Below are 17,530 nucleotides of genomic sequence, written 5' to 3'. Positions count from 1 at the left end.
TGTAGAAGAATCGGAAGAGGAAGAGAGAAATATTCCCGTTATTCAATCGGTAGACTCGGTAGGGACTCGCGTGTTTTTACTTCTTCTTGACCAGATGCAGAGACCGATGAAAGCGACAGAGAAACGGAGAATAATATGAGAATAACGAAAGTGTGGAGCATGAGGCACGTGACGCGAAAGAAGATGAAAAATATAGAAAAGAATAAATAACATGTATGGATCAAATTTATATATATATACAACATTCATGAATAAGCGACGAACTGGTCTTCTAGTATACGTGGGTATACGAGTTCTTTGGATTCAGATAGCACTCAGCCACCAGCCTATACTACGTGAGGGTGTATGGGCAGTTAGCTTTTTAAAGGTTAGGGTTAGGTCGGGTTAGGTTAGGTTACTCGCTACAGCGGACCGTGTGTTAAAATGATGCTCGAGTCGATTTTGACAAGAAATTAATATATTTCCGATACGATGCTACGCGGTGGATTGATCCGTTGGGATTCGATGATTTATGAGTAATATGATCTAACGAAGTCACGAAAATCGTCAAAATATAGAAAAAAAACTGACTTTTTTGTGTCTATGGGTCAGTTATTTTGATTATTCTTCAAGCTCATGCATCGCTGGCACGATTCGGGCGTGATAAACCCGTTCTACATTCAATGCCAAGCACAAATATGTGAAAAAAATTAAACAAATCGAGTATCGTGCAATAATCGTATCGCAAAAGAAAAACCTTTAATTTTTGGTAATTGGCGCACTATCTCATAGAATTGATGAGTCTTTGAGGTTAGGATGACAGTTTTACCGACGGATCTTGTACGTTTGATTAACGCGCGCTCTGTCCGCCAATCATGGAAACAAAAAACATGGAAACGTCAATTCTATAAAATCGATGCGATTATTGCACGGACCTCCATTTTTTTTTTTACACATCTATATTCGGCATTGAATGTATAACGGGGCTACCATTGCTTGAACCGCGTCTGTGATGCGTGAGTTTGGGAAATAATGAAAATTAGTGACACGTCACATGAAAACGTCATTTACTCTAGACTTTGATGATTTTCATGACTTTGTTACATCCCATCATTCACACATAAATTATCGAATCCCAAAGAAATAATCCTCTACGTAGCATCGTTCCGAAGATACATTCATTTTTTTTTTTCAAAATCGTCTGGTGCTTACTTCTAAGAAGAGTTAGAGCGTGGTTAGGGGTTAGGTCAGGTTAGATCGGGCGATGGTCCTAGGTACTAGGCGCTAGGTACTATGTAAGGTACTAGGTGTGTATGTACTAGGTTTTATAAATAGTGAATTTTTTTTTCGGACGCATAAAAATCGTGAGCTGGTATTTGTACAGACACAAAAGCATCGTGTGTTTGTTACGTTGAAACGTGTAATGCGAGATTACTTTAGGCACATGTATACGAAATTTGATGTTTTGTTTTTTGTTTTTTTTTTTTCATTTTTCGTCCATTTTTTAATGCATGTATAATAACAATAGGTTTACACCGATAAACTCTTCATCCGTTAATTTCGTTAACTGTTATTTGTATTATTGTTTACGTATGTGTACAATATATCGTACAAATCGCACGGGTGCGAGGTAAAAAAAAAAAAAAAACAAATTTAGAAAACTGAAAGAAAAATTGAAAGTAGAGAAACAGTTGGGAAAAACGACCACGAACGAAAAATAACGTCAAGGCGAAAGGAGAGAATAAAAAATATCTGTCCGCGCACAGCGAGCATTCTATATACTATGCTACCAATGGTATATATTCAAATGTCTATGTATTTTGAAAAATTTGTGTGTTTAAATATTTCTATGATATATGAATAGTAGCACAATATGCACAGTTTTATATGATGTAATATAATTTGTATACGAGGTACGCACAAACGCACGCACACACAAATATTATATACACATATATCAGGCGCTACATTGATCGTGAGTTTTTGAAATGACGATTTTAAACGGGCACGATTTATCAACACCAATAGAAGTATAATTGGGATGGATAGAAGAAGATAAGAAAATGCAAACGAACCACATTCGTTACAAAGATTTAGAGGCGAAGGGATTAGTTCTTCTTGAAAATCGCTCGAGAAAGGGATGAAAGAGAAGTTGAAACGTACTTGAGTCGAGGACTCTGCCAAATCTCTTGATGCAGAAAAATAATTTACTTGTAAACGAACCTCGAATATTAATTATATTATCCGTCTGTACCGGACTTTCTACTTTTCTTGTTCTTTTACGCCTCTGTAAAGCATTTGACGTGACAAATTTTTGTAAAGTTTGTACATTTCTTTGTAATTGCAACGAGTTTTCGTACGAAACATTTAACGCGGTTTTTTTGCAAAATTTGTGCGAATCAAATCGCTCGATTTAAGAGAAGGTGAAAGAGAGAGAAACGTTTCGTGTTTTCTCAAGAGACAGAGAAGATGGTTTCTATTTATCTACGATTTTGTGTTTGTGCCTTTAGACTTTGTTTATAATTACAAAATTCTGTAATGCAAAACTGTGGACAATACAGCGGCAGCGGTAGCAACAGCAGTAAAAGCAACAGCGGATCTGATACGGAATTAGCGCGTACAATTCGCGTGGTATTCGCTTGCGAATTAGAGAAAGGGAGATAAAGAGATGGCGAGATAGAGAGAAGAGAGATGTAAGCATGTATTGGTGTGAGTGTGCGCATGTGTGCCTGTGTGCGCATATAACAAAGATAGAAAGAAAGAGAGAGAGAGAGAGAGAGAGAGAGAGAGTGAGAGAGAGAGAAGAAATTATAGATCATATCGGCTGAAGAGGCGCATGCTAGGTTTTAGGCCCCCTGATCGATCATATCAATCGATTGAATTATTTTCCCTCATATTCCCTCAAGTTCCGTTATCACATCCGATACATTTGAAAAATTTTCCCTCTGTGATCAACGCTGTGAATTGCGATTTGCTACCTTTCATTGGTTGCGTTTGTTCTCGATAGTACATATTAACATGTGGGCATGTTTGCTGTCTAATAATCTGCCGATATACCGTGAATGTGTGCCTATTTTGCAAATATGTTATGGCAAACATAACATGTGCACGTGTCGCGCGGTCCCTATAATAATAGCGGTAAATAAACAAATCGATTGTAATTTTATTCTCCCATCCTTTTTGCCAGAAGATGAAAAAAGTGACCAAAGATAAAAAAAGAAACGTGTGCAAAAAATATACACGTAATAATAGTGGTAATAATAACAATAATAATAATAATAATAATAATAATAATAATAATAATAATCGTAAATTCAAACTTTGTATTTCATCTTCATCCCTAACAATTGTACATATACAATTACTAACTTCATTACACATGTGGTTATTATTATTATTATTCTTTTGTTTTGGTGATTGTATCTTTATCGGAAAACAAAAAATTTTTGTAATTGTCACGCGTGTGTTGTTTCTGTTTTCTTTTTTTTTGTTCGCTTGTTCGTTTATTTGGTTAATTTGGTTTTGTTGTTTTAATATTTTCGATTTTCGGTGTGTACTTTGTTTTCTTCTTAAACGTTTCGATTTGTGTTATATTTTTGGTGTGTTGCGGTTTTTTTTTCTTGTTTTTTTTTTTTTTTTTTTTTTTTTTACATCTGTTCGCTTTGTTATAATCGACTCGGCTGAAAAGAAAGATCAGTGCAAAATACTACACACACAACATCTAGACGACGACGATGTATTATTATTGTTAGCATCATCTCAGTGAGGAAACCAATCTTGAAAAGTTTTTCCGAGACAAACTGGAGGGAACAAGAAAAAAAATAAAAAATTCACCACAGTCATTTTTTTTCTTAACAGCAATTTTCAAAACGTTTTTTTTTTTTTCACATAATATCGTCGTTTCAAGAATGGCTCAATCATTGCATTTCATGTACCCAGGCAATAAAATATTTATACATACACAGTATAGTACGTGAAATACTTCCGAAAAAAAAACGTAAATAATTAAAAAAAAAAAAAAAACAATTAACGAAGAAATTAGATAAGTATTAATACTCGTATACATGGCACTGAAAATTGGAAAATTTGCAAATTAAACACGTACAATTAGAACATAGCGAGTTATTTTGTTTTTCTCTGTCTTCCATATAGATTTATATAAATACATATGCAGGTAAAGAGAAAATAAGGCAGAAATTCTAAATTGGTCTAATCAATACGGCAGCGCATGCGGTGTTTTTTTTTTTTTTCTCTTATTTTGCGCATATAGTTACACATCAAGCTCCATCCTTCTCTATATGCAATATTACGTAATACAGCGCACTCTCTCAATAGGGCCGAAACGGTACGACGAGGGAAACGATTTTCCAAAAGTCGCAAACTCTCTCATTGCCGGTAATTTTATTTTATTGTTAGCACACATTCGTTGTTATTGACACATATGCCCCCCCCCCCCCCCCCCCCTGTACGTGATTATTCACGCGAGAGAATTGTGCTTCAAAGATAAAATTGGCCCGGGGAGTGGGGGGACAGTAATCGTATACGAAAGCGGGGAAGCGGCCCTATTGAGAGAGCGCACTGTACAAACAATAATATTACGTGTATGCGTGGCTGCAGAATAAACGATATTTCACCCATTCAAAAGAATGATTCGAATTAAAACGAAAACAAATTAACTGCAGAAAATTGGTGTACATAATGAAACGGTAACAAATACGTGTACGTATGTTAAACGTATAGATATATAGCTGCGTGTGATGGAGAAAAAATAAAAAAAAAAAAAATAATAAACACATTACTTGGCGATTATTGTTTTTCTTTCTGTTTTTGAAGCAACAGCGCATGTAAAAAAAAAAAAAAAAAAATTTCAAGCGAATTCATTTAGTTACCATCATATTGCTGTTACTAATGTTACTATTTCTGCAGAGGTTTTTACGTGACAGAGTTACAAAGTTAAGCCGCATTCTAATAATGCAATACGTCTATAATTTCAAGTGTAATAAAATAATCGCGAATAAGAAGCAGGGTTTTTTACTGTTCTTGTTTGATGCGACGTATGCCCAGCGGAAGAAAGAAATATTGCGAAAAATTGTTTGTCCGTATATACGATAAATGAATAAAATATATTTGTTCACATACGTACACATACGTATTACACAATAATATATTTTTGCGTACGAAATAGGAAGCGTTTGTTGTTTGTTGACGTAGGGTTCTTTTCCCCGATCTGCAACGGTTAGAAACTCCACTAACTAAGAAAGTATATTACATCATAATGCACTAATATGTTATATTTTAATATGCAGTGATATAATACGGATATGCGACAGATTGCACGTTAAGTATGGCGGTTGGAAAAAAAAAGAATGGTCAACAAAATCTGAAAGAAAGAGTGAGAAAATTCACTACGGTAAAAAATAGAAAGAATTTTCGAAATGAGATCAAATTGGTGCATTTTTGTTATGATTTTAGAATAAATCAAGAAGCGGTTCATCATTTGTAGCAAAGAGTGAAACATCAAGTTATCATTGTTATAGTAAAATAAGTGGAACAATCCTGATTTCAAAAACTTGGTTCAGTTTAATGCGCTGAGATATAATTTTTTTGGTCTTACTTCTTTTTTTCTTCACTTTCCGAGTATGCCGTCTACTGTAAAATACGACGCGTCACTTTTCTAACTTCAATTATATAATGTATATGGGGCATTCCACGTCAAACCAACGGGTCATAAATTTTTTGGTCTGTTTAGGTCAAAACTGATAGGTAATTGATGTTACAATTGTGTGAAAAAATAAAACATTTACGCCCCGAACCTAATAACATCACGAATACGGGTAAACAAATGTGAAACAGTTCCGCTTCTTTTTTTTTCTACCATAAAAATACGCGAATGTTCAAAACTTCGTAATGATTTTTGAATATTCAAATTATTACCTGAGATATTTAGCAACAAACGAAAGCGTAGATCAATTTCAACTGTCGATCAGTATTTAATCAAGTATTATGTGATGCAAAAGTGCGGTTATCGAATTGAAAAATTAATAACAACGATGAAAGTCACATAAATTCGGTGAAAGTAACGAATTGAGTAAAAAAAAAAAGAAAAAAAAAAAAAAAAAACGGAAAGATTGTCAACTATCACAATAAACAGGCAACAGGCAATTATATATCATGGTATAAATGCAATATTAATAACAATAATTATCGGTATTCGAGGTGGTTTGTATTATAAACGTATATATATATACACACACACATATGTGTATATATATATATATATATATATATACATACATACGTATGAGTTTATATACCTACACGGAGGGTTAAGTTAGTGCAGATTAAATTTCTCAAACCAAACAAATTAAAAACGTAGTTATTCTTTCCTCATCCTCAGCGTTTGATGACTTGAAAATTTTTCCCCGTCATTTTTAGTCTTCTGCTCACCGAGTTTTGCATCTTTTACTTTATAAATATAAGTATTAGTCAATGAAAGCGAGGATGAGAAAAGAGACGGAAAAAAGATCAAGGTTTGCAGAATGATAAAAAAAAGAAGAAACAAGAGCAAGAGACCGTTGAATAAAAAACCTTAAACGAAAACTGAAATTTTATCAAACGTAGTTTTTTTTTCATTTGCTAAACACACATATATATGAATGTAATATATGTATATCAATAAGAATAAGAATAAGAATAAGAATAATAATAATAATAATCATGAGTTGCAATAAATACAGTCTACGCGTTGGTGGTTTGTTTTTAGTTTCAATTATATTCGTTTTATTTGAAATTCCAATCATCATCATCATCATCATCATCATCATCATAATCATCATAATCAAATTTTCAAAATTTCTTCCTTTTATCTTTCTCACGAGACCCGAACTTCATGTGCGAGTCACCGAATACATCATCATCATCATTATCGTAATAATAATAATTATCTTCATAATTATAATAAAAATTAATCATCCTCATCATATACCATCATCACAAATATTATTATTATTAAAGTTTTTTTTCCATCGTTGTTCATCATCATCATTATTGTTATATTGTTATTATTATTGTACTGTTATTAATTATATTGTTGTTATGGTTGTTATTAATGTTATCATTACTTCTTTATGCAATATTACTACATCAATTTACCGTCATTATTTCATTATTTTATTTAATATACATTATACATAGGTATATGTATGTATGCGTACATTGTTATCGTTTTTTTTTTTTTTTTTTTGCTTCGCCAATTTATTTCGCATATCTTGTTTTTTCACCTATCGTCAGTTCTCACGATTCCTTCGTTCTTCTCACATTTCATTTTCACTGGCGTTGTCGCTGTTGTTGCTGTTGTTGTGATTATTATTTTTATTATTATTAATGTCGGCGTAAACTTGTTTTTAAATAAATATTATTAAATTATAATTCGTGTTATGAGTGTTGAACGAAACTGGTTCACATAACGACTCACTTATGAATCTATATTTATTTATTTATTTATTTGAAGTATACACGGACAAATTGAAAACTATATGTATATGTATATACATATAGAGAGCAAAAGTGATTCAAAACTAAAACGAATAGTTTAATAATAATAATAATAATAACAACAACAACAACAACAACAACAACAATAATAGTAATGACAAAAAGAAAAACTGTGACGATATCTTATTATGTATATGTTTATATGTAAGGAAAAAGAAATTCTGAAAGTGTGAAAATTACTTTTCTCTTTTGGTTTTCAGACGTTCGTCGCAGTTTTTTCTTCAACTTTTTTTTTCTTCCTCGTTTCTGTAAACGTATTTTCTGGAGAACACGTACAATTGGGTGGTGAAAACGAGTCTCGGTCTCGGCCCAGCTCGCTCCACCTCACAAACTGCAGGGAGGTTATACATCGCGTGTCTAATGGCATAATGTCGTAACCACCAAAAATGCGATTTTACCACCTTTTGAATTTTTTAAAAATCATTTTCATTGCAAATGATCAATACGTATAATTCAAGATTGAAATCAAGTATTTGAAAATATGAAGGCAAATGGTTGTATGTTAGGTAGATATAACCTTTTTCCATTAATAAGTATACATGAAAAAAATGATCAAAGCAGAAGGTCGTAACCACTGTTTTTTTTTCTTGCCAATACTCTGAAAACCATTGCAACGAATAAATTCAGAAATTAGAAAAAAAAAACAAAAGTTCGAAAATAAAACCAGAAGGTCGTAAGCGTAATTTTTTTTTTAGCAAACGCTTTAAACACTCCTGCAACGCATAAAAACTTGAAACTAACAAAATTATATACAGTGAGGATGTCGATTTTCTGAACATCAATTATACAAATCGTTAAGTAGTGGAATGATAGGAATAACAATAATAATTTTTGGCGGTTACGCCCTTATACAATTACCGTAGTAGATCATTTTTTCAATTTTGCCTTTTGCTTTCAATTGAAGAATTTATACTCGGGTCCAAGAAACGTGGAAAAAATCATTTTGGCAGATACGACCTTATGGAATTAGTGGACAAAAGTTTTTATGGTTGAATCAGTAGTAGAAGGTCGTACATACGATCTTTTCCTAATTAATTAAACCGTCATTCAATTTCAAAGTTTCGGATTATATTTTCATGTTTGAAGCATTGATACGATAAAAGAAACGCCTTTTCGCCTACTTCAGTAGCAAAAGGGCGTAACATGGCGCTTACGAATTTATGCCATTAAACACGGGATATATATATATACACGAGTCTTCTGCGATATATCGGCATTGTCGTAAGAAGTTAAAATATTACTAGGCATTATATAATATTTACAACACGTCCTTGTGGCCGATTAAAAATATAACCTGTGTATGTATACCGAGAATTGTTCTTGGAAAGGACCTGCTTGTAACGCGCACGATTCAACTTGCTTGATTTTGATTGGCTGACACCCGTGCTCGCAGCCTGAAGCAAACCTTCGCTGCCACGAACAAATTCCCTAGAATCGATCGGTTGATAAGTGACAGTCAAACATAACCTCTCGCTTGTTAAGAATAGCCGGGTCACTCTGCCTACCGTGATACTAACATTTTTACGAAGTTGGCTACGCTTATAAACTAGACGAGTTTCAATTGTCGCGGAGTTCTTTTCAAGTAAAATTCTGGGTATATGATATATCATGTGTACGTGTTGGGTCAAATTAGTTTATTTTAAGAGCAGGTTTATGTGTGTATATATTATGTACTTCGAACCCAACGTTTTCACGAACTGGACCACATACACTTTTTTCCCCGATTTCCTTATCGCGTTTGCGTCTTTCTCACTGAACGTTGTTACGTATAATGTATATTTATATTGTAGGTATTTATATTGATATATAGTAATGTATTTGTATTACGATGTACGTGCTGGTTCGACCTTCTTACTGTCCAGCTTATAACCTATAAATTTACTGATTCGTTTGCTAAAAGTTACTAATCCTTATGTATATATATATATATATATATATATATATATATACACACACACATAAATAATATGCATTCATTCTTTTACACAGAATTTATTATTACAAATATTAATACACCTATCGTCGTTGTTCTTGTCATTGTCATATTTTCGTCGGTATGTTTGATTTTTAAATTTTCTCCTTTTTTCAATTGTGTTTGCCGAAAAGAAATGTATCGTACGTACCTACGATATTCGATCGCGGATTCAATATTTTTTTTCTCATTTCAAGCTTCTTCACACATAATTATTCACAACGATGAAAATTGAGAAAATCAAGATTATCGAGTGAAAAAGAGATTGTGAATTGTCGATTCGAACTTGAATAACGTATAAATTATAGCTTACTGAAAAAATGTACGATGTACATTTTTATTACCATGGAATTTGCAATGATAATGTTTATAACAACAAATATATATTAAAAGACATGCAAAATATTTCAAATATGAAGATTTTTTTCACCAACCGAAAAATTAATGCTTCATCACGTATTTAGGTATTTATTTATCCGTCTGCCTACAACCGTCCGTCTATCTACATAAAAATTCTTCACTTCGCCTAACAATTCTGTTTTCTTTCTTCGATTACAGAGAGCGAAATTTTCATTAAATCTTACTTCTCTTCCCTATGTAACTATAATAGTTTCATGCCACTTTACATTTTATGTACTTACTTGTATAATTATAATTAAAAAAAAATTACGAATACACCAGTTAATGTATATATATGTATTGTATATATAGTCGTGTTCGTTATCGTTAAGTATTTATTTCCAAACCGTCGTCTATTTTCTTTTCTATAATTTTCACCGATTATCAAATAAACTTCGAGTAACAACATTGGAAAAAAATTATTATTGTTAAAGCGAATAAAGATAATGATAATAATAATAATAATAATAGTAACAACAACAGCTACAGTAGTATCGTAATAACATTGTCGTGATAGCAAAACTAAAAATCGATCATATCGCGATAGCATTACCTAGTGTTATTTATGTATGCAACACGTCCCGATTATTTACCCTACCGTGATTCGTATTCAGTAGTAATAATGATAACAATAAATGCAATGATCGCAACAGAAAAAACAATAATCGCGAGTGAACATCGGTATAATTTTTTTCTCCTCTTGTATAGATTTTCGTACAGTCGACATCACGTGGATTTTATATACACTTGATTCATTTTCATATTTATAAATTATTTCAATTTGCCTGACTCAACTGAGTGTGAAAAAATAAAAGGAAACCAATGAATAAATATCCCGACGTATAAATAAATATATAGATGTGTCTTCTTCCCCTCCGACCAGTGAATTCTTTCGGTTTATATTTATATATATATATATATGCTATAAAATATTATAGGTACACCTAGTCATTATATGTATATGCCTATCTATATTTACGTGTTAATTATTATGCGTAGATAAATAGCGTGGACGCTGTATGCGAATTGTATTAAATATCTTTCTTCGTCTCTTTGTTCCGTTCCTTATGTTCCGTTCTTTTTTTTTCAAACTTTGATTTTTCACTCCAATTCCTTTGTTTACATAATATCGTTATCGTTATTATCATTAGAATTATCGTTACTGAAGAATTATGCATGCTCATATGCTCATTATTGTTATTATATTTGTATATTTAATCGATTGCATTAATTAGTATATTTAGTAGTCGTAGTAGTGGTTTCCGTTTATCGTTCATAGTAGATTGTGTGTGTATATTATCTATGTGTTAACTACATACTCGATTTGTTTAGTACGTGATTCTAAAATTTAAAGATTTTGTTGTTTCTCCTTCTGTTTGCATTATATAATCTTTTTAGTGTAGTTGCAGAAATAGTATAGTAGTAGTAGTAGTAGTAGTTTTTTTTTTTTCATTTTTCATTTTTCATTCGCGTTGTTATTATTGTACAGAATAATGGTATTTTTTTTTCTTTTTTTCTATTAACTTTTCTTTTCGTATCAATTCAAATTGTTTGACATATAAGTTAAGGATATCATTATTATATATATATATATATATATATATATATGTAAACGTCAAACCTTGTATATATACATACATATATGTTTATACATGTATAATAAATATCAGGTATATATTATATTCGTTGAACGTTTTCGTGTATGTACCTATATTCACGGCGTTTCGTGCCATAGCTTTAACGACCGACGTCAAATCCTTCAGACAATCCCCAATTTGATCCTAGCTATATTATTCAATTTATATTGTTTTCGTTTTTTCGCTTTCACGTAATTATGCCAAATCTCTGAAACATTGTCACGGTATTTTTTGTTCTCTATCGATGGCCCGTAAAGAACGATTTTAAAAGCTTCAAAAAATTTGGTATCACATTTTTTATTGCAGGTATGTTTTTTTTTCTTTTTTTTTTCTTCGTTGCCCTTTTTTAAGAAATTGGTCGACATTCATTGATAGAAAATAAATTGCACCGTTTCGATTTTATCAGCGATGTGTTTATGCGTGAATTGAAAAAAACATGGGACACAACAGAGCATCGCGGTCAGAAAGATGATAGAAAAACAAAACAAATGATCTTACGTAGGAAATCGGTTATCGAAATTACAACACCGTTCGATTTTTTTTGATATCGATTCGTTCGAAAGAGAGAATTTCAGCTATTTTCATGCTTTTTTTTTTTTTTTTTTTTTTGAGTACAGAGATGAAGACAAGAGGAAGAAGCTGGGTGTTTAACTGATCAATCAAAAGAGCAGAGAGAGCGAGAGAGAGAGTGAGAAAAAAAAAATTAAATTAAAAATAAGAAAAACCGTGGAACATGTTTTTTTGATATTGGTACAATAATATAAAAATAATGGACGAAATCAGCGAGGGTCCGCAGGGTTTCGGAGACGTCGGTAGTTTCGCAGCCGGGTTACATGGATATTGATATATATATATATATGTATGTAGGCATGTATATGTATATATATACGTAGGTATAATATATGGGGGGGTTTGGGGGGTGGCGATATAACACGGATAGAGATTAGTAATAGGCGTGGACGTAGACGAGGTTATGGAGGGGATGGTGATGGTGGTGGTGATGGTGGTGGTGGGGGTTGTGGATTGGAGTGCAAACTGAGGTAGTTATCGTCGTCGGGGAGGGGGAAATGGATCCAGAGACGGGCGACACCTGGTTCGGGGGACCGGTCCCCGGGTTTACTTGGTAAACGGCGGTGGTTGGGGGGCCGCCGCCTCCGCCGCCCCCGCCGTTCATTTGGGGGCACTGTGGGGGCGGGGCCCCGTGCTGCCCGGCGTGTTGGTGAAGGTAGTTTGGTGGTAGACATACCTCGAGTCGATCGCTCCTTGGCATTTTCTGGGGTACGGCGACCGTCTGCGGAACTACGCCAAGCGGACTTCCGACGCCCCCCGTCGGGTCGGCTGGACCCATTATCGCTGGCATTATGGGGCCAGGCGCGAAGTACGGGCTGTAGGTGCTACCGACCTGCGGCATTCCTGTCAGGTACGGATTCGTCGCCTGTTGACACAAATTCGTAACAAAGAAACGAAAAAGTAAAAAACAAAGGAAACGAACGGAAAGGAACAAAAAAAAATAACGGTTATTTCTTTTTATCATAAGTACTGGAATGCGTAGGTTAGATTTTATTTATATCGATATTCTGTGTATGGCGGATGACAATGATTATGCTGCAAGTTTTCTGTGAAACTCACCGCTCAACCCTGGCAGGTAGTCAACCGAAGCTACATCGTAAATCGTGAAACGGTCAAGCCGAAGCTACATTTTTGTTTTCCCGCCGTTAAAACGAAGCTACCACTCGCGTTGTCGCGTAGTTCGAATGTAGCTGCGTTTTACGTTGCCGTGCCATTAAAATGGAGCTACATTTCGTATTGTAAAATAATTAAAATGTAGCTACATTATTCAAATACCTACTCGGAATGTAGATACTATGTGGCCGTGAGGCTACACAGTTCAAATGTAGGTACACTTTTGTATTGTCACGATAGTCAAAATGCTGCTGCATGTTTTGTATAGCTACGTAGTACGAATGTAGCTTCTGTGTCGGTGCTGACGTCGAACGGCCAGTCTCACAGAAACTCCCGGTATATGAAAACTTCTTGATCTAGTAGATAATTGTGATGATCATCTCTGGCATTCGGAAATCAATGGAAAATAATTATTCACATCAAAGAAAGAACAAATAAAACAACAAAAACGAGAGTAGGTGACGTTTTTTTCATTTGCATTTTTTAAACGACAATATACAATTGACGATGTTGCACACTGAGTATGCTGTTTCAAAATTTGACAAATTTTATCATCACAATCACACTGATCGACCATGTTTGTTAAACTAATGATTATACGAGGTTTTTGGTCATTTTTTTGTGCTCGGAATTAATTTTATTGCAGCAAGGCTCTATGAAAAAAAAAAATTATAAAACAAAAATATCGAAGTCACGAATATTGTTTGTTAGAAATTCAGTTTTAATTAATTCTGATGTATGGTTTTGTAAAATATGAATCAGATCTTCGATATTTCTCCATTGTATGAGACGACAGCCTAATATTATGACATCGATATATATACGATACGACATTATAAATATGTATGTAAATAAAAATATACGACAGTGTAATACAGAGTTCGAATGGAAAAAAAGAACAAATAAGAAAAAAATAAAAAAACATTGTGTAGTATAATGTTATATAGATTTTGGAAAGCTTTACGCAACTATAATAGAATAGACGAGCTATTTACCACAGCGTTGGAATAATATACATTCGCTCATGCAATTGCTATGACTACAACTACGATATAATATGTGCGACTGTTGAAATAGTAAAAAACTAAAAAACGATAATGGAACAATCGTAAAACGTTCAAACAAGGACGTTCCTTTTTTCCCAAGTGTAAAATCACAATGAAATTAAATCGAATCAAAATGGAAAGATAACGGATAAGATTGGAGACGAAAAAAAAGCAAACAAAACGAAAAACTACTATTTTGAAAAAACCGACAAACTAATTTGCACGATTACTGCATAATAAAATTTACAGTAGCCTCCCGTCACTGGCCCGCTCTTATCATTAACAAAAAAACATGACCGGGAAACTTCCCCCCAGCGACAAATAAGCGTGAGATACCCAAAATTTTGCGTTTAGCGAGGTGAGAATTTATTCTCAGGTGCAGTCCGAACAGCGGATATAGTTATCAAGAGGCTACCGTATATTCTACTGTTTCTCGAATCGTTATCTTTCCATTTCATCACAAATATGCATATTTTGATAGGCTTTTCGATTACATTGCGAGAGTAATTGAAGGTCTATGAAATAGGTGAAAAAAAAAAAAAAAAATAAATAAATAAAAACAAGATACTCTTATATTTTTAAAAGAAACAAATGGGTAAGAAAATAATGAGACCAAAAAAAAAAAAAAAAAAAAAAAAACAAATAATAAAAAAATAACGAATTTAGTGAAAGCCAACCAAAACCAGGAGTTACCATAAAGGCGTGGGTAGCGAGGAGCTGTTGCTGGATTTGCTGTTGGAGATGATGATGGTGTGACGAAGGAGGTGGTGCAGTCACCTCCTGCTTTTTGTTTCATATCACCAATAGGTAGAGGTAGTAGGTAGTAGGTTCATTGCACACGCACGTTATTGCGGTGCATGGGCACGTTCATTGCGTAGGTACGTAGATAGTAGAGAAGAAGGTCAACACACCAACAACCAACCACATTCGAGCGAGCGCGCCAACACAGCGACAACATGGGGGACAGACAGACAGGCGGTACGTACCGTGTGTAGTATTTATTTATTTATCATCATTAATATCACTAATCTGTTAGTCCATCAATTAATTATTCATCGCCGTTACAGGTGCGATAAAGTAATGATTCTACGGATAGTCTCTCTTTCTTTCTGCAAAATTCACAACGATTAATTATCACAGCTGATTCTTCGCCGATCGCTGTTCGTTATTTATTTCAACAATGATTTGAGAGAGAGAGAGAGAGAAAGAGAGAGAAAGAGAGAGAGAGAGAGAGAGAGAGAGAGAGAAAGAAGGAGAGAAGATAATAACAGATCAGTGCACAACAGTCAAGAGTTTAACGTGAAGTTGAGCTACGTGGCAATGCGTTGCAACGTGTATAGTAATGATGAGTTAGGTTATGTTCGAGACCCTACCGAGTCTCTTGACAATTATCGTGTTTCTTCGGATTGAATTGTACAATAATGTATATTGATTATATTTTATGATACAATAAATGCTGAAGGTCCGCTACGGGGTGCAAGACAGAGATCATAGCGTTAATGAAAACCATCCTCAAGGAGATTGTAAGGAGACACAGTGGATGAAAATTAAATCTGTTAAATTTTTGACAATTCTTCCGAAATATATCCATATCCGTTCACTGTTTTTGCTTACAATTTGACAAATTTTCAAGTGATCGAAAGAAAATAGAAGAAAGGGGCAAAAAAAAAAAAAATAATAAAAACCTGATCTGTATCTCCGAGAAAATGTTTTTCTTACGTACTTTTATTACTGTTTCAGGTTTAAATTGATGATATTAGACACTTATAAATGGTGAAAATGAAGAAGTGAAAATATATTTATTATAGCTGAAAAAAAAAAAAAAAAACAAAAACAAACAAACAATAACAAGAGAGCGGGAGCAACATTGACGAAACATGCGGCGTGCTAATCCTTCATTCAAATAATAATAGTAATAAAAATATCGTATGTCATTTTACGTTTCTTCGTTTCTTTCTGTCCCTGTTTTTTTTTTTTTTTTTCTTTTTCTTTTTTACTCCATCACAACGAAATATAATCAGAATTTACGAGGCTTAAAACTGTATGGTAAGAAAAATTTATCATCAGAGGAATTATTTAGAATTCATCGGTTCAATTGTTGTTACTACTTTAATTGCCGCGTGAATGTAGAGAGGAAAAAAGAAACGAAGAGACAAAAAACAGATTGAAAAACAAAAATAATAATTTACTACGGTTGGAACTAAAAAGAAGAACAACACACACAGATGATGAGAAACGAAATCTGCACACTCTAAGCTTGTTTATACGACAGGTGTGGAAGTGAATAAGAAAAAAAGGTAAAACATAAATACAGATATTTCAATAACGAAATGAAAGTATGACGTGGGTGGCATTTTTAATTGACCCGACATATAATCCACCCTGCGATATTAATGTGTAAATATATAAAAAGTGATATCGAGAGACGGAGAGCAACATACCACAGCGGGCACCTGGCCTGGCACTAAGGTCTGTCCTGGTGTAAGGCCCATCTGATGCATCAAGGCGTTTTTCAACGCGAGATGATTCCGACCGTTGATTAGTAACTGGTCTTTAAGATGCTGTGGCGGATGGAAGTACTTGCAAGGTGGTTTCTCTCTGTTACATCGACCCTGGATAACAAGAAGAAGAAAATATGCATGATTAATCATGTCTCAGAAGCAGATTGGCGAGTACTGACAACAGTTAATGACTAGATAACGTTGATGCTTAAAAAGTATTAAAAAATCTACCCGAGGTGAACTTCACCAATTTTTATCATTTCGTGATTTGTTGTAGTACTTAAAACACGAGACACGTATTTACAGGCCAATTAGCTTTGCAAGGGGTTAAATTCACCCCCCCTCCCAATGTTTACCCTCAGAAATCTATTTTACAACGAATTCTTAATAATGAGATACATTTTTTGGATCAAACCAATTGAACATTGTACACGGTAAACAGCCGATACTATGCGCAGTTTTTTTTTTTTTTTATCCGCGAGACTTGTTCCTCAGATTTTTACCTCTTAAAAGGCCCAATTGTAACTAAAAAAAAAAAAACGTGCGTCGCGGTTTTTGATCTGCTATAACACATCACAGAATGAAGAATATCAGTGATGTACCTCTCGGGCATTTTACTCGTGAGCGTAACTCTAAAGCTAACTGCATGAAAAATCCGGAATTTCATCAGCCTGCAGACGGAAGGCGCTCTTCGCGAGAGGCGATGAGGAAAAAAGAAGAGTCTCGTCGTCTTCGTCATCCAATATCGCTGAAGCGTCG

The 17,530-nt window shown here is 33.9% G+C and overlaps 1 protein-coding gene across 1 annotated transcript in view; it reads right to left on the bottom strand.

Moving 5' to 3' along the window:
* LOC124219716 (uncharacterized) overlaps window positions 1–17,530 on the bottom strand; it is a 127,079-nt gene that overhangs the window by 17,021 nt on the left and 92,528 nt on the right. The window contains exons 4-6 of the mRNA XM_046627702.2: window positions 16,712–16,882; window positions 14,964–15,053; window positions 12,788–12,976 (exon numbers count right to left, since the gene is read on the bottom strand). Coding sequence (XP_046483658.2) covers window positions 12,788–12,976; window positions 14,964–15,053; window positions 16,712–16,882 — 450 coding nt within the window. The remainder of the gene's footprint in view (window positions 1–12,787; window positions 12,977–14,963; window positions 15,054–16,711; window positions 16,883–17,530) is intronic.

This window comes from Neodiprion pinetum, chromosome 5 (assembly GCF_021155775.2).
Source record: "Neodiprion pinetum isolate iyNeoPine1 chromosome 5, iyNeoPine1.2, whole genome shotgun sequence".
NCBI classification, from domain to species: Eukaryota; Metazoa; Arthropoda; class Insecta; order Hymenoptera; family Diprionidae; genus Neodiprion; species Neodiprion pinetum.
This window is presented reverse-complemented; position numbering and strand designations above follow the sequence as displayed.